This window comes from Panicum hallii, chromosome 4 (genome assembly GCF_002211085.1).
Source record: "Panicum hallii strain FIL2 chromosome 4, PHallii_v3.1, whole genome shotgun sequence".
Lineage (NCBI taxonomy): Eukaryota > Viridiplantae > Streptophyta > Magnoliopsida > Poales > Poaceae > Panicum > Panicum hallii.
Window position 1 is genome coordinate 8,827,099 of NC_038045.1, and position 19,178 is coordinate 8,846,276.

At 46.6% G+C, this 19,178-nt stretch overlaps 1 protein-coding gene across 1 annotated transcript; it reads right to left on the bottom strand.

Moving 5' to 3' along the window:
- Positions 1-380: 380 nt before the first annotated feature.
- On the bottom strand, positions 381-11,055 carry LOC112890887 (aquaporin NIP1-4-like; the record flags this gene model as incomplete). Its single annotated transcript, XM_025957758.1, has 5 exons — positions 10,657-11,055; positions 10,363-10,563; positions 10,198-10,259; positions 9,905-10,082; positions 381-392 (listed from the first exon to the last, which is right to left on the bottom strand). Coding segments are annotated over exons 1-5 (852 nt in total), but the record flags the coding sequence as incomplete, so codon positions are not given.
- Between the last annotated feature and the right edge of the window lie 8,123 nt (positions 11,056-19,178).

The window sequence follows — 19,178 nt, forward strand, 5'->3', positions numbered from 1 at the left end:
CTTTAGATTTTAGTACTACTAGGTCTGCTAGGAACTCTACCCCACTTAAAATGATCCTTACCCGAGAACAACCCAGTCGGCACCTAATGTCACCTCCAGGCGTTCGGGTTAATAGGGGTGTTTTTAGTAGTACTATAGGTATATTGTGCTTTTCCACAAAACTTGAGGATACGAACGAATGTGATGCTCCAGAATCAAATAATATTGTTGCCAAAACCGAGCTGACTAGGAACTCACCGAGCACTACGCCCTGAGCGTCCTGAGCCTCTTGCGTGTTGATGTGGTTGATGCGGGCTCGTCCGAAGGACTGCTGGGGCGGCCCCATCTGTTGGTGGTTGTTGCCGGTATTGTTATTGCGGATGGGTACGCGGTTGGCTCCTGATAAAGCTGGCCTTGGTCCATTCACCGAGTTGGAGAGGGCTGATGCTGCTGGCTTGTTATTGGCATATGGGCAATTGGCAATGAAGTGTCCTGTCTCACGGCAGTTGAAGCATGCTCGGGCATTGCTGCTGGCAGTAACCTGGCTTGCATTGCTTTGTGGGGCCTTTGTGGTGTTCTGACTCTTGAACTGTCTAAGCTGGGTGCTGGGGGCTTGAGAGCCAGTAGCTTGTGACTGGGTCCTATACTGCATTGGGGCTTGGGACTTAGTCACTGGAAAGCCAAAGTGCCTTGGTTTCTGGAAACGGTCCTGCTGGCGGGCCTTGGTTTCTAGGAACTTACGCTTATTGTCTCTCTTTTCCTCTGCCATGGCTCTCTCGGTGATGATAGCCATGTTCATCAGTGTGTTGAAGTCTGGATAGATGCATGGGGAAAGTAGCTTTTTAAGTTCTGCATTTAACCCCTTTCTGAACATATCTTGCTTCTTTTCATCCTTGTCTACCTCTTCTGGTGCATAGCGAGCTAGTTCTATGAACTGGTGCGTGTACTCCTCAACGGACTTGTTGCCTTGTTGCAGCTCATGGAACTCATCTGCCTTGCGCTTCTGGCTGCTGGAATGTGATAACGACGGAATTCATCCACAAACTCCTTCCAAGTGATGGCGGAGGCATCCTGAACAGCTGCACAGTAGTTCTCCCACCAAGCCAAGGCAGTCCCAGTGAGCTGGTGAGCAGCCAAGCGGACCTTGTCACGGTCTCCATGCTCAAATGGTTCGAGCTTTCTCTTGACAGTACGTAGCCAGTCATCTGCATCCAAGGGGTTGTAGGATCCTGCAAAGGTGGGTGGCTTGGTCCTCAGAAAAGCCGTCAGTTTGTCGTTTGTACTCTGCTCACGGGGCCTTGGGTTGGTGATGACATTGGTCAAAGCTGCCAGTAGGAGGTTCTGGTTGTTCAATACTTGCACCAGGTCAATGGCCGGTGGGGGTGGGGCATGACGTGCTCCTACTTGGCTTTCTCCTCCTTGCTGACTCACTTCTTGATCTTCCTGATCTTCATGGCCGGGGGCTTGTCCTTGCATGCCCTGTTGTCTCTCCGTACTCGGAGTGGTATGTGCCTGTCTTTGGGGGGTCCTGTTGTTACGCCTGGGGGCCATCTGTGGATTGGGCAAAACCTTTATGAGACTTAAATTTGGATTTAAGTGATATTTATTTTCGAAAAGGCAGACTCCACTTACTGCCGGCAATCGCACAGACTAACAAGCATCAAGTGCAAATGGTTTTATTTATTACGCTGGGGTACAACACTTGGGAGGGTACGGCTAAAACAAGCACTACACGATCTGGTACAGAGGGCACGACAGATGGGTGGGCACACTCTAAGCTTGGGGCCGGAACGGCTTCATCCCCGGGGTACTTCCAAGGCATGCTACTCGCGGGGCGAGTCGTCTTCCGGGGCGGAGTGCACTTCCAGTGGAATGAGTAGCTCTTCCTCGTCATCCTCGAGGATCCCATTTTCTCGGGGCTGTTCGACAGCTCCTCCTTCTACGGCTGCGGCTGTCCTTCCTGCACCTTCAGGTGAAGCTTGCGGGGTCCTAAGAAGTCCTCCCCATCCTGTGATGGGTGTTCCAATTAGAACTTGGGTCTCCCCGATTGCCGGGACGGGCGTTCCACCATTGGTCCATTCTTGCATGCGCCGATCCTGGATCTGCCTGAGGCTTTCATGAGCGACGGCTTCGCTACTTATAGCAGCCACGGTCCTTGCTTCGGCTTGAGCCACCCGGATTTGGTGCATTCTCACTGCAAGCTCAGCTTGTTCAGCCCGGTGGGTTTCCTCCCTTAAGATTTGGGCCTGCTCGTCGAAGAGCTTATCCAAGGAGACGAGGTAGGCGACCACATGGTACAAAAGGTCTTCCTGATGGCGGCGCCGTTCCAAGTTCCTCATGCAGGCCTGCCAGACTTGCGTCCTGATGACCGGAGGAAAAAGCCTCATTGGTGTGGGAATGAGGTGTTCCTCGAAGATCCGGCACAGGTAGCGGAGAGCCTTTCTGATGGCCAAGGGATAGGCATCCCGATGTTGAAATCCTGTGGCAGTCACTCGCCACGGCTCGATGTCGGGGTGGCGGGTGCTTCTGGCGATGGAGAGAACCACCCTACAGCGGCAAGTACCAAGGTGTTCGTACTCCCTGCTGTAATACCTTGGGCGCTCGGTAACACCGAAGCGCTCCAGGGAGTTGATCAAAAGGCGGGGAAAACCAAGTTCCTCTTGGCAAATGCCCTAGGTCCACCCATTCTCGTCCATCTGAAAACAAAGGTAGAGTGAACAAGCTTTGCGCACAAGGTAGGGTACAAAAGGGACAGATGGTCTTTATTAGGATTGGGTACATTTTCCCAGGATACATTATTACTAAGGTGATAGCTCTAGTTTAGGTATTCTACTCTCCCCAAGGGAATCCTTCCCCGATCCGGTTAGGTCGCTTCTTTGGTGGAAGACATTGCTCCAATGCCTCCCCTTCGGTCTGAGTGCTTTTATCCCAGTGGGTTTCCTCGGGTTCTCCTTCCAGTAACCCAGCTTCTCTTCTGTGTGCTTCGACACGTTCCCTCTCTTGAGCGTTGCTTTTCCATATGTCTCGGAGAGAGGCTAGGAAACTCTCAGCTTGAGCTTCAGCTTCTATTGCTCTCCTGCATTGAATTTCCAACTCTTGCTCTGCCTTTTCTGCCCTACGGATTTGGTGCTTCAGTTGTTGTGTCTGTTCGCTGTAAAGTCGGTCTAGGCCGGTGAGGTAAATGGATAGGTGGGAAACAGTATCTTCTAGTTCTTCTTCTTCCCTCCCTAATCCTCTCATCCGGGCAATCCACGAGCGTCCTCTCCCTCCGGCAGGTGGGAAAAATCCCATAGGAGTTCGCTGAAGATGATGCTTATAGACCACGCGTAAGCGTTGCAGGGCTTTTCGGGCAGCCTTTCGGAAGGTGTCAGGGAACCCAAAGCCAGTGGTGGAGATGAACCAGGGATCCACGTCGGGGTGAAGTGTGCTTTTTCCCACGAAGATCATCAGGTCACACCGAGGGGTCCCTCTGAAGCTGTGCTCCCGGTAGGTGTACTCCGGTGGGTTCACAACTCCGACGCGTCCCAGGCTGAGTAGCAATAATTTCGGAAGGCCAGGCTCTGCGGGACAGATCCCATCATTCCATCCATTGTCAGCCATCTGGAATCAGACAAGGGCCAAAAGTGAGTGTCGTGTGAAAAGGTGGGCTAATTGGGGAAAGACCTAGCGGGAAATGGCTCAGAAAATGTCCTTGGTCTTAAGGGTCGCGTCCTACAGCCAACTTACGGCTCTGATACCACCTGAAGCGTCCCCTCAACCGAGGTGACTTAAATGTGATATAAAAATCAGTCCCAGGAGGCTGATACACATTTATTACATCAGATGGTACATTACCGTACAAACCTCCGAGGAGGCGGACACTCGATACAAACGATAATCAGTAATAGAATAGCTATGGTGATACACCAAAGCATGACCCACGCGGGATCCAGCTCGGGCTCAGAGTAACACGCTAGCAGAAGCATCTTGCGGAGGGCTAGCACCACAGGCAAGGTTGGGTGCGGACGCAACCTCTATTCGACGTCTTCAACAACAAAGTCTGGGTCTTCCTCTGAAGAAAACCACAAATATATATAGGGTGAGTACAAAGGTACTCAACAAGTCCCACCACACCCACGAAGGGGAAATAATAAAGATCATGCACGGGTATATCAAGGATAAGGCTTGGGTTCATTTGCGGTAAAGCGAAATTTTACACATGCAAGGGTTCGTTTAATAAAAGAGTTTTCTCAAGATGGTTTTATAGTAATCGAATAATAAGTGGGGTTGATCCTACACAAAGGATCCTAGTTTTACTGCTACCGGACTCCACGTCCACAGTAGCTTACGGCACAGCGGCCGGGTACTTTTCAAAACAACTCCCGCCACAAAACCAACCATCCCAAAATATCTATTCAAGTGACCATGCCGTAACGCGTCCAATACCGTGGACACGGCTATTCGAATAGATTTTTCACTCTGCAGAGGTGGTACACTTTACCCACAAGTAGGGTACCGCGCTACGAACACCTTAATATCGCGGCGGATCCTAGCAAAGCCATTACCCACCTTAGCTGAATCTAACTAGCCAACACGGAAGCTACCATGGGGTTGATGACCCATCAACCAGGTCATAACCGGGACATAACTCACACAGATCGTATTCCTTCTCCATGGTCTCCCGTTGCTCACCCGCTCTCTTTTTTTTTGGCCAGCAGAACAACTAGTGGGGTTTATGCTAAGCCGTTGCCCACACAACGGTCGAGTGGTTGTACGATAAATGGGTTAGGCAAGATGACACCTCAGGTTATCCTTATAATGACCAGACCGACATCTCCCGTCCATGCTCAACCTCAAAGGTACGAGCACGCTAGTGGCATTTCACACAGAAAACACCGTCCATCTCGTCAGATTATGTCTTTCTTTTATTTTTCTCAAAATCCCATTTTATCTTTTAAAACACTCGTACCCTTATTTTTGGTAAATCACTTGTGGTCATGGTTTAAAATATAATAAAGGAATAATCAGGCAATAAGCATCTCTAGCAGTGGTTAACGTCTAACAGAGCAAATCCTAGGTCATCAAGGAATAGTCTTGGCAATCAAGGGGTGGCTATCCGACCATGTTTTGCAATAAAACGATGCATTTTATAAAACAGGCCAATAGGTTGCATTTATAAAACTGGGATAAATATGCATCAAAGGGTGGAATCGGACTTGCCATTCACAAAGCCTTCCGGGAAGTCCTGATCGAGGCACTGTCCTTCAGGTTCGGGCTCGCGGTACTGGTCCTCGGACTCTTGCTCGCAGTACTTCTCATCGACGGGTTCTCCCTCGGTCACTTCGTGATCTACGGCGCACACAAATAAACATTCCATAAAGAAGAGAAATAAAGATTTTATCTACAAGCCTGAATCAAGAATAACTTAAGAAACAATGGTAGAAAGAATATTTCTGGGAGGTTTCTTGATGGCGTGGCCGGCATTATGTTAGAAATGGTGTGGTAAAGTTTCGGGGCAAACGGAAGGTTTTTGGCGCATAAAATAATAGGCCGAGCAGGGTTTAGGGAACGAATAAGGGTCCAGGGGTCTATTTGTAATTACTGTTGGGAGGGGAGGGCTTGATTAGAATTTTTGGGAATACCTAGGGTACTCTGAAAAGGGTCAGGAGTTTAATCGTAATTATTTTGTGTATTGGAAGGGTTTATTTTTCTAAATAGGGTGAACATGGGGTCTATTTTGAAAGAGGGAGTAAAGAGAGGGAGAGCTCTTAATGGAATAGGCAGGAGAGCAGGGGGTTCTGGGCAAAATCACCCTTCTTCCTCCTCCCATTACCAGGAACAGAGGAGGGGGAGAGGAGCTGGCGGCGCCACCGATTCCGGCGGCTCTAGGGCACGGCGGCGGCCGGGGGCAGGGGCAAAACGGAGAGGGGAGCAAGGGGGACCCATCCCACCACTCACCACGAGCTGGGGCGGCGCGAGGTGGCCTGCCCACGAGGGCCAGGGGCGGCGGGCGGAGGGCCTTGCGGCGGCGGCAATGCAGGGCCGGGGAGGGGGCTAGGGGCTGCGGGGGAGGTTGTGGTGGTGGCGGGGCGCGTCGTGGGGGTATTTGTAGGCAGGGCAGGAAGGAGGGGGGGCGCGGTGGAGGCCGGTGGCGGCCAGTAATGGCGGTGGGGGCGGTGGTGGTGCTGGGTCGTCGCTGCGCAGAGCGGCCGGTGGCGCGGGGTCGTCGCTGCGCAGGGCGGGTGGTGGCGCGTAGCGGGGAGGGGCGGCCTGGGGACGTGCTGCGCAGGGGAAAGCGGCCCGTGGCGAGGCGACGCGCGGCGGCCGGTTCTGCTCTGCCGCGGCACGCCGGGGCAAGCGCGAGCGCCGAGGCGGCAAGAGGGTACGGCGCGCGCAGAGGAGGGCCAAGTTAGGCAGCTCCTGTGGAGTCGTCAATGGGGGGGTGGTGGTGGCCGGGCGCCCGGCGTCGAGCTCTGCTCGGCGTCGTGCTGCGCGTGCAGGGGAACGAGGGAAGGAGCAGGAAAGAGGAAAAGAGAAAGGGGAAAAAGAGAAGGGGGGGGAAGAGGATCAGGGGAGAAGGGAAGGAAGGGGGGGCTGCGTCGGCGGGTTTCGCGGCAACTGTCGCGAGAGTGCGGCGCGACGCGCGAGGTTGAGCACACGGGGAAGATGCGTCGGCGGAATTCGCGGCGACGGTCGCGAGCGTGGGGTTGAGCACGCGGCATGGCGCGGGGGTCGAGGAAAAAAAGAAAGGATGGCGGTTAATTTCGGATGTCAGACGGCGAAAGGTCGGGAAATGTTTTGGGCGATTAGGAGCTCGGACGGTAAGGGTTTAGGAGCGATCTGAGCTTGATGAAAGAATTTTTCTAGCGAGCGATTTGTGCTGCAATTGAATGAGGTAAAAACGCGGGTGTTACAATTACAGACCTCGCATCGTGCCCTTCATTGATTCGCTGGCGCAGGTCTTCTGGAGGGGCCTGATGATTGGCCTGCCGCGGCTTACCCCCTGGAGGTGGCTGCTGCCTCCCGCCAGGGGCCTAACTCCCGCGAGCGTTGTCGTTGTTGCTGCGCTGAGGTCGGGGACAGCCGCCTGCCGTTCGACTATGAGCAAAGGAACAGAGGATCAGAGGACCAGGAACAGAGCTCACGCCACCCGCCAAAGGAGGGTCAATGAGCGCATGTGATCTATGCATCGCGAGCTTGACGCCGAATTCGCTGCCGTAAGTGAGCGGGGCTTCAGGACTCCAGTGGCCAACATCGCCAGGGTAATGGCTATACTCGAGCGCAGTAACGATCCAAAAGTGCGTCAAGCACTTTGCTACGCACAGAGGGCTTGGATTTAGCTTGATCAATAAAATCTAGCGTCTACCCTTAGGGCAACACATTCTGGCACGCCCAGTGGGACCATCTTTATCGACTACATCGACTTCTGCTGGTAGGATGATGAGGGAGGATCCGATCACGTACGAGGAGCTGCCTGCTGAGCACAAGCAGAAATACGACGAGATCAAGGCTCCCTTCGAAGCCGGATCCTGGGATGTTGACCGAGGGACCGGGGCCCACCAGCAGTCCCGGGAGCCTCCCGGCTCCTCGTGTTGCCTGTCGCTGCTCACCGGTGAGTTTTGACCGACAACAGGCACGAAATCTTCATTTTTTGGCATGGCCCGACCTTCTTCGTTGGAAGAATCAAGAGGCTTGCCTTACTAGAATGGGAGTTCGCTGGAATCGGTAGCAGAGAGGAGTAGGCTGAGGTCGAGTACTTTGGAGGATTTCATGCCCTTCCGACACCCGAGCCCGCCCAATGGAGTTGGTATGATCATCGGACCCTGGTGACTGCCTAATAAGGGCGTGGCGTCGTCATCAGAATCCGAGAAGTTGTGAAAGATGGAAGCCCCTCGATGCGCGATGGCTTCTCCTCCTCCGAGTTCTAGTAGGTAATCCAAGTCTTCCTCCAATGCGGAGAGGGACTTGGTAGGTGTGGCCTTAGGCCAAGTCAGACTCAATCTGGGGAGTTTTGGTGCAGCGCGAGTATAAGTCGGGTCGGACCTGGAACTTTGCTCAATTTTCCCAACTAGGTCAGTGGGCAATATCTCGCCGAGTTTGTTGATGAGGTCATCAAAATCATGGTTGAACGCTGCTATGGGCATCTCAGGCTCCTTGGGGTTGGAACACTAGAGGGTAGTCTCTACCAGCTTGATGCACTCGGTGATGCATCGGTCGACCCGATCAATTTCGGAGAAGATGTCGCCTAAACCGGCGAGGGGTGATGATGAATCTCAGAGCGATTTTGGGTCTAGGAACCTGGGTTGCCAGGGTGTTGAAGAGTGGCCCCCGCGAGCTTGATGCACCTAGCAATGTTGCAGCCCACCCGATCTACTCCGGTGATTAGATTGCCAGCATTGATCAGAAGATAGGGGATCGCCCTGAGATGACTTGTATAGTTCCTGACTAAATTGGAAAGTTGAATTTTGCCAGGTATGTCGGCTAGGGTGTCGACGCCATGGCTGGAGGCGGGTGATGGTGCCTCCGGCTTCATGGGGTTGGCAATGTGACTGTCGAAGCTACCTTGGCCGTTGGCGACGCAGACCCAGGGGCTGAAGATGAAGGTTGTACCATCCTCGGGTACCGTGGTGGAGTTGATGATTGCCATCGAGTTCTCCTAGGGATCATCGATGATCACCCCTACATGGCGCACCAGTTGTCGTTGCTTTACCGCCAAGCCCATCAAGGGATACCCCCGAGGTGGTAGGTTGTAGGTGAGGTGTCGCCAAGATCAGGAACTCGAAGGTGCAAGGAATATAAAGATTTAGACAGGTTTGGGCTGCGAGGAGCTTAATACCCTATGTCATGTGTGGTGGTTTGTATTGCCTTAGATGATTGTTTGTTTGAGGGGGTCTCTGACCGCCCTTATATAGTCTGGGGAACAGAGTTACAGATATTCTAGCCAGATATGAGTTTAGGAGTTCTACCCGAGTACTACTCAGGTAGTTTTCTTATATTCCGACTAGTCCTACTCGTATCCGAATAGCATACAACAGGTATAAGGTACGAGACATGCCCCATTCCTTATCTAGAATATTAATACCATGTGTGCGGTCCCGTAGCCCCGGGTCTGACAAGAACCTCCTCTCTAAAATGCCATGGAGAAGAAGAAGCCCGAGTTCAGTCAAATGGTTGGCTTGGGCTCAGGGAGGAAGAAGGTGCTAACATATAGAAGGCACGTTACTAAATGTTCTCTAAACTTAGTACTGGCTGTAGCCACCAGCCGGTACTAAATATTCTCGGCACCATTTAGTACCGGCTGCAGCCTCCAACCGGTACTAAGTTGCTGCCAGGGGGAATCTAGCCGTTGCCCCCGAGCGCTTGTGGCGCACTTTATTACCAGCTGGTGCCTACAACCGGTACTAAATGGCTCCCCGGGGTACTTTTTTTGACCCGATACTAAATGTGCACGTTACTACCGGATGAAAGACAGCCGTTATTAACGGCCGCAGACGATGTTCCGTTTTCTGGCGGTGTAAGCAAAATTATATAGGTTTCTCACTCGAGTGGAATATAGGATTCTCACTGATAAAAATGTCTGCATGTTTACCATATATAACAATTAAAATGCACACCTAGCTGTATATATAATCATAGACAAAACTCTGTAGTATCATTCGTAGAGAAAGCAGTTACCCATAGTACGCAAAGAAGAGACAAGAACACACAAATACTCCCAAACCAGTGCGAGACACCCGGCCGGTACATACACATTTCATATCGATTATCGCCTCATCTGGACTCTCATGGAAGTTCATTTGGAATATATATGCTTCTTATATGCTGATCATATATCGTGGATAATGCAGCACATACGTGCTTAGCTTAATTAGCTAGATAGCCAGACTCCGATCCGATCCGATCCGTCGTAGCTCATCATCGATCAATTCGCCGGCCGGCTGGTGGCGCTCTTGGTGATCTCTCCGAGCGTCCTGTCGGTGCGGCGGACGAGGTTGTACGCCCACGCCCCGGCCGCCGCGCCGGCGAACGGCCCGAAGATGTACACCCACAGCGCCTTGTACTTGCTCCCCACCAGCGCCGGCCCGATGCTCCTCGCCGGGTTCATCGACGCCCCCGACACCGGCCTGTACATGCCGTACGTCGATCAAACCACGCGGCCGGCCATGGATATCTTAAATGACGATTGCATGTGCAGACAGCAGAAGGAAAACCTAATGAAACCAAACGGTTGTCACGTACCCGGCGAACAGCGCGTTGAGCATGATGGTGCCGCCCACCGCGAGCCCGGCCATCTGCCCGACCTGCACGGCAGCAGCGGCAGGCGGCGTTAGAACGAAAGAGCTAGTAGCACACGCTTGGATAGATCAGTCATCCGTTAGATACGACGATCGATTTTATAGTTACCGCTCGGTCGTCGGTGGCGACGGCCATGATGACGAACATGAGGTAGAAGGTGATGATGAACTCGAGGACGAGCGACTGCATGTTGTTGGAGCCGGCCGGCACCGTCACCGGGGCGGCCTCGTGCCGCCCGCCGAACATCAGCCGCAGCATCAGGCTCGCCGCTGTCGCCGCCACCGTCTGCACCACCATGTACGCCGGGACCTGCGTGCGGGCATGGATCATATACGAGGGACGAGGCCATCAAGTTGATGGTAATCAATGCCGACGAGCACCATATGATTACTAGTTGCTTGCCTTTTTCCACGGGAAGCGGCCGGAGATGGCGAAGCCGACGCTGACGGCGGGGTTGATGTGCGCGCCGGAGACGTGGCCGACGGCGTAGATCATGGCCATGACGGTCATCCCCCACACCACGGCGACGCCCGGGAACGTGGCCATGCCGTTCTTCTCGTTCACCGTGATGACCCCGCACCCGGCGAAGATGAGGAAGAAGGTCGCCAGGAACTCCGCGATGAGCTGCTGGATGAAAGCAACTGACGCCGGCACGCCGCAGAGCGCGTCGCCGGCCTCCCCAGACTGCTGCCCGTCGACATCTTCGGCGTACGCCTCCGACTTGTCCTTCCTCCCTTCCTCCACGGACGCCTCCTCGAACACCGACCCGTTGGTGTACGAGTCGTCTTCTCGCCTCGCCATCAGCTGGGATCTCTGCTTCCTTCTGCTACACCTACAGTACTCGCAGGTGATGAACACCGAACAGACAGAATCCAAGTGACCGACTAAGATCTACAAACTGAAGAGAGAAGCAGAGAAACACTTATATATATGAGAATGCAGGTCGCTGTTCCATATGAGGTGCCGATCTTACTCTTGTCGGAATGCCTCAGAGGACTAGCCGTCATGAGCTCGTTTTTCCTCACCCATGCACTGTCGCTTCCTTCCGGCCTTCGGATTCTCAGAGAGTGCGCTTTCGGCGCTCTGCTACTTAACTAATCACTGGCAGTCCGGTGTGAAACAATAACTTGATACAAGATTCATGCCAGAGTAGTAGACGTAGTTGGCAACAAGGTGTTGGCCGGATGAACTGGACAAAAATGAACCGGGAACTCCCACGAGCCAATTGTACAGGTCGTGCGAACAAGGGGCAAGATCAAGGAAGGTTACAAACCCAGGCTCCCCGTCCCATTTGCGTGTAGACACAAATAGCAATCAAGCTTGGCCAGTGCCCATCGAGTAGGTTATTAGGTTAGTAGCAGTGGTGGAGGCTCGGAATGAATATGGTAGTGATGAGAACAGTGGCCCTAAAAATTCCCGTAAAAGTCTACATAGTATCAGAGCCAAATTTAAATGATATATACGGTGACCATCATGTATCTTCGACGAAGTCCACCGGCAGCGACCAGTGGTGGAGCCTGAGCGAGGAGATCACAAAGGTGCTATGTGCGTGGAGGCAGGCGCTAGCAGCCTTGTGGTGATTGGTTTTGTCAATTTGTGGAGAAATGAAAAATCATAGAGGATGTGATCTTGAGTTTGTCCTCTGCTCATGTGGAGTGCCAAGGGGGCAGCAGCAGGCCCAGGATCGGACAAGTGGTCCGGCGGTGGCGTGTGTCGTGTGGGGGAGATGGCAGCAACAGTCTAGCGAATTTTTTTTTATTTTTAACTTTTCCAAAATTTTATTTTAAAAATAACCCACCCAAACAAATATTTTCAGATCTAACCTTTTTGATCACGCCGGTGCGCGTGGCATGACAAAAACAGCGTGTCGCGCCACATGCATTGGCATGACAAGGTGTGCCACGTTGGAGCACACAGGAGGGTCACGCCACTCCTACCGGTCCAGCGTCACGCCATTCCCATCGGCGTGACAGTTCAGTCTTGTCACGCCACTCCCGCCGGCGCAACAAGGTCTCACCTTATAAAAATCTTATCTTTGTCATACGAACTCGTATGAAGATGATTTTTATATGAAAATTATATCTCTCGACGAGATCTACAACTTTGTAGTTTGGAGTTTTTTAGTTGAGGTCACTAAGATGCATAAATAATTGATTTAAACTTCAAACGGCATACTAACCACTTGTGCCTCTATTGGATCGTCTCCAACTTGACATTGACATGTTCATCATGGTTCCACCAAGAAAGTTCTATATAACATTTATATGAAATAGCATAGAATAACTAACAATAATTTGATAAGAACTAATACATTGAAAAATTAAGCTATATGGAATTTAAGGTAATACTCTAGATATTAATGATAGTTTTAAGCTATAACAAGTAACTTGATGAAGGATTAAGATCTTGAAATATGGCTATGATGGTAAAATATATTGCTCTTTATTTTCTTCTGAGGGTTTTGCTACAATAAGATTAATATTATACTAAGTAAAGAGGTACTATGCAAGGTTTATCCAACTAATCAATATAAATAAAACTTTATATGGACTTTCTGACTTAAGTTTTGCTATAAAATTTCACTAAGCGTAGATGCATAAATTTTTAATATTTTATCATCAAGCTTGATTATTAGCTCTTCACGACTAGAACAGAACAACCATGTTTATATAGCTTCCATATGGCAGCATGTGACCAGCAGACAAATATTCCATACTTTCTACTTTAATGAGATGTGCTTTGTTGTTGAAACTTCATTTACAAACTTTTACTTAAAATCTATTCAAACTTCCATGTCATTTCAGCTTTATCCCGAAATTGACAATCTTATCTAGTTTTATCTATTTGATACCAACTCAAATACTTTAATTTTTTATTCAAACTTTCTTCCGTGTTGTAGTACATGATTCATAATACAACTTTTATATTAGCGAAAACTTTACTGCTTAACTACATTTCAAACTTGAAACTTTCCAAAATGACTAATTTGTTGTATTTTGCTTCTTCAAACACTTGCCTAAATTCAATTTTTTTTAACAATTCCTGCACTTGCTTCAGTCATTTTGTTTAGCATTAACCTTGTTCACCTATTTATACTATTTTTTATAATTTCACATTTTATGTTCTCAACTTCCTCACTTTAGACAAATTTAGCTCAAATTTGGCTAGATTTTAACCTTATTATCACATGTGACTGTTTTTCTCTAATGTCACTTAGTCCATTCAAATAATCATTTATAACTTAATCGTTTGTTAAAATCTTGGGGGTGTCACATTTAACCATCTTTTACTCCAAATTTTAAAGTTGTTTTTCGTCCATGCTAAAGCACATGCTACAACTTTTGCATAGTAGGAAATTACAAAATCAATCCCCCTCAACATGGCTACTTGATAACAACTCTAGTACTTAGAAAATTCAGCTAATTATTGTAATTGACACTTTTTTCCAACTATAATTGCGACTTCTTCAAGTCGTATGACTACGACCAAGAGGAGACTTGAAGAAGTCGTATGACTGCGACCAAGAGGCTATGAAGTACGCCTCAACTACACGTGTGCCAGATGCTTCAACTGAAGTATTCGTGGTTGCGCAGCATCTCTCACAGTCGGATATGGTGATTCCAACTAAGAAGTTGAGCCAGTCCATGGTAAAGCCTACCAACGATGTCGGCGTGAAATCCATCCAACTGCAGAAGGGCGACCCATCCAAGACAACCCTAATTGGAGCAGGGCTGAGCGGCAAATAGGAAAGCATACTCATCAGCTTTCTTCAGGTCATGAGCACCTCACAGCCTCGAGGCAGCCAAGAAAGTACTCGGAAGACACCTTCAAGATGGATTTTTAGAAGAACTCGAAGACGCCTTCAGAAGTACTCGAAAGCCTGCAGTACTCGGCTACAAAGAGCTCGAGGGCTTGTCAGACCCAGGGCCACGAGATTGCGCATATAACATAAATATTCTAGAATAAGGGATGGGGCATGTTCCATACCATATACCTGTTGTAAGCTACTCGGACACGAGTAAGATTAGCCGAAACAGAAAGAAACTGCCCGAGTAGCACTCAGGTAGGACTCCTAAACTCGTATCTGGCTAGGATATCTATAACCCTGTCCCACCAGACTATATAAGGGCGGGCAGAGACCCCTTCAAACTAATACACATCTAAAATAATACAAACCACCACATAAGACGTAGGGTAATACGCACATCATGGCCCGAACTGTCTAAGTATTTGTGTTCCATGCACCTTCGAGTTCCTAATCTCGGCGACCTCGGGTGTATCCCCAGGTGAGTTTGGCGGTAAAACACCAACATTATTTACCCTCAATGGTTCCTAGGGAAAGTCTTTTCCTAGAGTTTTTTATCAGAAACTGTAGGGCACATTTTCTTTCCCGTCGAAATTATCCATAGAAATTTTTCCCCACGAAAATTCCTAGGGAAAATGTTCCTCTACAGTTATTTGGTCTTTTCCTAGGATTTAAATCTACAAGGAAACTTGTGTTTTCTAATATTGATCCTCTGGTTAGCGGGACACTCGTCGATCCCACCACTTTCTTGCGCCGGCCAAAACCGTCGCTTGAGGTGCCTCCCATTGAGCGCCGCCGCCGCCCATGTAGCCTCGACTGGCATGGGAGCCATTGTCGCCTCGTCTTAATAACCTCACCACACTCTCCCTACCTCCTCTCCACCTGAATCAATCCTATTGTAAGCACTAGGATTTCGTGGTGATGCTTACCACTCCTTCCCTTGAAATTGTTAATTAAATTATCATTAATATCTAAAGTATTACATTATATTCCATACTTAACAATTTCATAGTTTAATTTTTCATTGTATTAGTTCTTATCAAATTATTATTAGTTATTCTATGCTATTCCATATATCAAATGTTATATAGAACTTTCTTGGTGGAACTATGATGAACATGTCAAGTTGGAGATGATCCGATAGAGGCACAAGTGCTTAGTATGTTGTTTGAAGTTTAAATCAATTATTTATGCATCTTAGTGACCTCAAATGAAGAAACTCCAAACTACAAAGTTATAGATCTCGTCGAGAGATATAACTTTTATATAAAAATCATCTTCATCCGAGTTCGAATGAAAAAGATATAATTTTTCTAATATGAGACCTTATAGCGCTGGTGAGAGTGCCGTGACAAGACTGAACTATCACGTGGAATATACGTTGGCAGATCCCTCCCGCGTGCTCCAACGTGGCACATCTTGTTGTATCAATACATGTGGCGCGACAACCTATTTTTATCACGCCACGCGCACCGGCGCGATCATAACGGTTAAATCTGAGAATATTTGTTCAGGTGGATTATTTTTAAAATAAAATTTTAAAAAAGGCTAAAAATAAAAAAAATTCCAGACTAGCACGGTGAGGCTGTTGGCCAGTCGGTGTTGAAAGGTAGGCTAGAGAAAGACCCTATATATTTGTTGCGTTATGTGCATGAGGAATTGATATTGCCCAGCGGAACTTTGCTATTTGTGCTTGCTTTGAGAAGGAAGGACCTTTTATTTATCGATCTCCACACTTCGGGTCTCTACATATTCCCGTCGATGAAAGTACAACCACCCATTTTCCACACTTCATATCTTAAATTAGCAAATTACCCACATATATAGAGGAAGAGAGATTAGAACTCCATCCTCGACCATTCTTTCGAGTTCTATATTTTGAAGATTCCGGTATCTACTTCCAAGCCCCGATCCTTTGTCTAAATTCTACTTTCATAATGTGGATGGACCAAGGTCAAAGGAAACAGCTTCTCTACACACTACTGTATCAAAAAAACCAATCAAAGGGGAGTTGCGGTTAAGTTGCATGGCTGCTGGTTGCTTGGATTGATTAGCTGCTAAGTGGTACAAAAGAGTAGTGCATCGTCAATGGATTTTATAGTGAGATGCAGTGATTTCCGGTAATCCTATTTGTCACGTGCGCTAATTGGATACAGCATGTCGCACAAACAGCGAACGTAGGTCCAAATACACACTGCCCATGAGAATGTACAGGATTGACCACTTCTTCTCTCTTTTATTTTATTTATTTCATTGTTAGGCAGCAGCGGGCTACAACCTCCTTTGTCTAAGATAAACACACAGACGTTGTAAAAATAAAAATTTGAACAAAACAAATTTATATTTAACAAAAAATTATCCAAATCAATTTTTAATTGAACCATTGTGTTTGTTATGATGAGATTTTCAAAATTAAACTACACTTTACAATATTTAGATGATATTTTTCTAGAATATTTTTATTTGTTCTAGAATATTTGTTTTAGAACAATTTCATTCCTAGAATATTTCGTCTCATTCTTGAAATATTTTGTTTTACTTTTTAAACTATTTTCTATCTATATAACATTTTTATTTGTTTCAGAACTTTTTCTATTGTCGAGGGTGGAGTATTTGTTCCTCTTCACAATGAAATTGTTCCTACTTCACTACCAAATAATTCCAACTATTTACATGTGATCTTTCAGTCCAACCAGAATTCTAATTTGCAGAAGCGCTTTATGAGTTATTAATTTTTTAATGTAGATTGAGTGTGCTAATTATATGTTTACCTTTTGTTCCCTCAATGCATGGGCCCTGCGGTGACTTGCCTTCTCTTGATATCTGATGCGCGGAGAGCATTGGAGGCCTGCCGCCTTCTGCGACGGCACGGCAGCCAATAGTGTGATAGATGCCCCCGTGATTTTTGCAAGGAAAGTGTGTGTTTAAAGTATTGGCTGTTGAATGCAACAAAGATTTTTTTTTTTGGGGGGAGGGGGGAGGGGGAGGGGGTCAGGGGATTGGGGAAGGAAAAACCGGTTGATCCATTTGCCTACTGAGAAGAAGAATGAGGTTCTTCCATCTTCAAGCATAGAAAGTATACCATATATATATATGCAGTCCAGAAATTAGAACTAACGCCAAATGATGTCAAATTGGAAGGCATAAAAAATAACTTGGTTTGGTCTATAAGGGTGCTATCATTGTTAAAGGTGAAGAAACTTAAAGGCTTTGTCAATGGAAGACAGCTTAACTGGTGAAAAGGCTCGGGATGCTACTAACACTTTCGATAGTTGTCTAGTTGTTGAGTTCGATGCTGCCATCTATTGTAGATCAGTAGATACTATTGCTACCACATTTCATATATGGGAACCACTATCAAAAACATACATGGGTGCTGGGAATGTGATGTTGTTGGTGATACATATAATAAGGTATACAATCTAAAACTTAAAGATGTTGTGAGATAATGAATGGATTTCAAATAAACCTTACGTATTTATTAATTTTTGGTAGTTGAATATGCAATGATTGTTCCAAATGGATCCTATGTTGGGGCATGAAAGGAAATTCTTGTCTTTCTCAAAGTAAAGATCAAAGAAGAGAAAAGATAAGCTCACAAGATTATGAAGACCAATGTCAAAAAATCTTGAAGTACAATTTGATATATCTCTATGTGTGTTATTGTTGAGCCTTGATATATGTAAAAAAAAAGATGAGGAATGTCCTTGTTTCAAGTGACCGGTATGAAAGGTCAAAACTAAATACCTTCTTGAAACTATTCAACACTGCATCCTCATCAAGATCTAGCAAGATAAAATGAATAACAGCCATAAGCATATCAATTTATTTATGCTTGAGGATTAGAAAAAGGAAAGCAAGGCATTCATCTTTGTTATTGTCCCTAGTTGGGCTATTTGGGCTTATATAATTTATCATGAGATCCCTCCTTGATACGTACTATGCATCACATGTCATCCATAAAGCCATTGTGCATCAAGTTTGAGGCTCTTTTCCACGAACCAAACCTGATATCCTTTAGAAATAGAAAAAATAAAACTATTTCTTAGACCAACCCATCCAATGAGATACACTACTTATGGAAGATACTTCTTTAGAAATACTCTTCCAAGTTTCTAATACAAGACCAGAGTTTAACACACTTGGAGCATATTATTAGATCAGTCAAGTATGCATTCCTTATCCATTCTTAACAATTTGCTACTGAGCTTAACCCCACCAAAGGTCATACCTCCACAAGCTCATACTCCAATAAGCCGTTGAATATAGAGAAATTATCTATTTATATTTGATACTGGAAAATGCAGACTTCCATATTTGGCTCTGAAAAATTTCAACTTTCTTATTTGACACTTTAGTACATTCCTCCAGTTAACTTGTGTGAATCTAACACATGGATTCCCCCACTTTTCTTGACCAAAGCGATCTCCAAATCACCTCAAAAATTCATAAAATTTTTTACAGTTATATAATAGATGGAATTGAATCCATTTTGTATAAAAACACATATGTATAATTTAAAATTTTAAATCAAAATTCATCAAAATAGGCTAATTTAGAATATTACATGAACTTTTAGGGCACAACATTACTTTCCAAAAGTTATGTAAAATACCTAATGTTCGTACCATAGGATGAAGTAATTACTAAATTACTTTTTGTCGTAAGTTACTCTTAAGAATTTTGAAGTTATTTTAAATTTTACTTTTGTGAGAGAACTTTAAAATTTGTTTTTTGTCAAAGAACTACAAAATTCTCTTTTCTAACTTATGATATAAACTAATTTATGAATTATTTTATCCTACTATAGGAATATTATGTATTTTTCCATAATGTTTGGAAAGCATTTTTGTGCCCTAAAAATTGAATAACCTTCAAAAATAGCCTATTTGGTGAATTTTAATTTTTAATATTTAAATGGTACATTTGTGTTTTTATGGAAAACGTGTTCATCTCTATGTGTTGTATCAATACAAAAGCTTTGTTAAATTTTGTAGGTCATTGGGAGGTCATTTGTCAAGAAAAAGGTGGGATAATTCATAGGCTACTGTTCACACGGGGTAATCGACTGAATGGACATAAGCAGTAAATATATTGAAAGTTAAAGAGTTTTTATTGT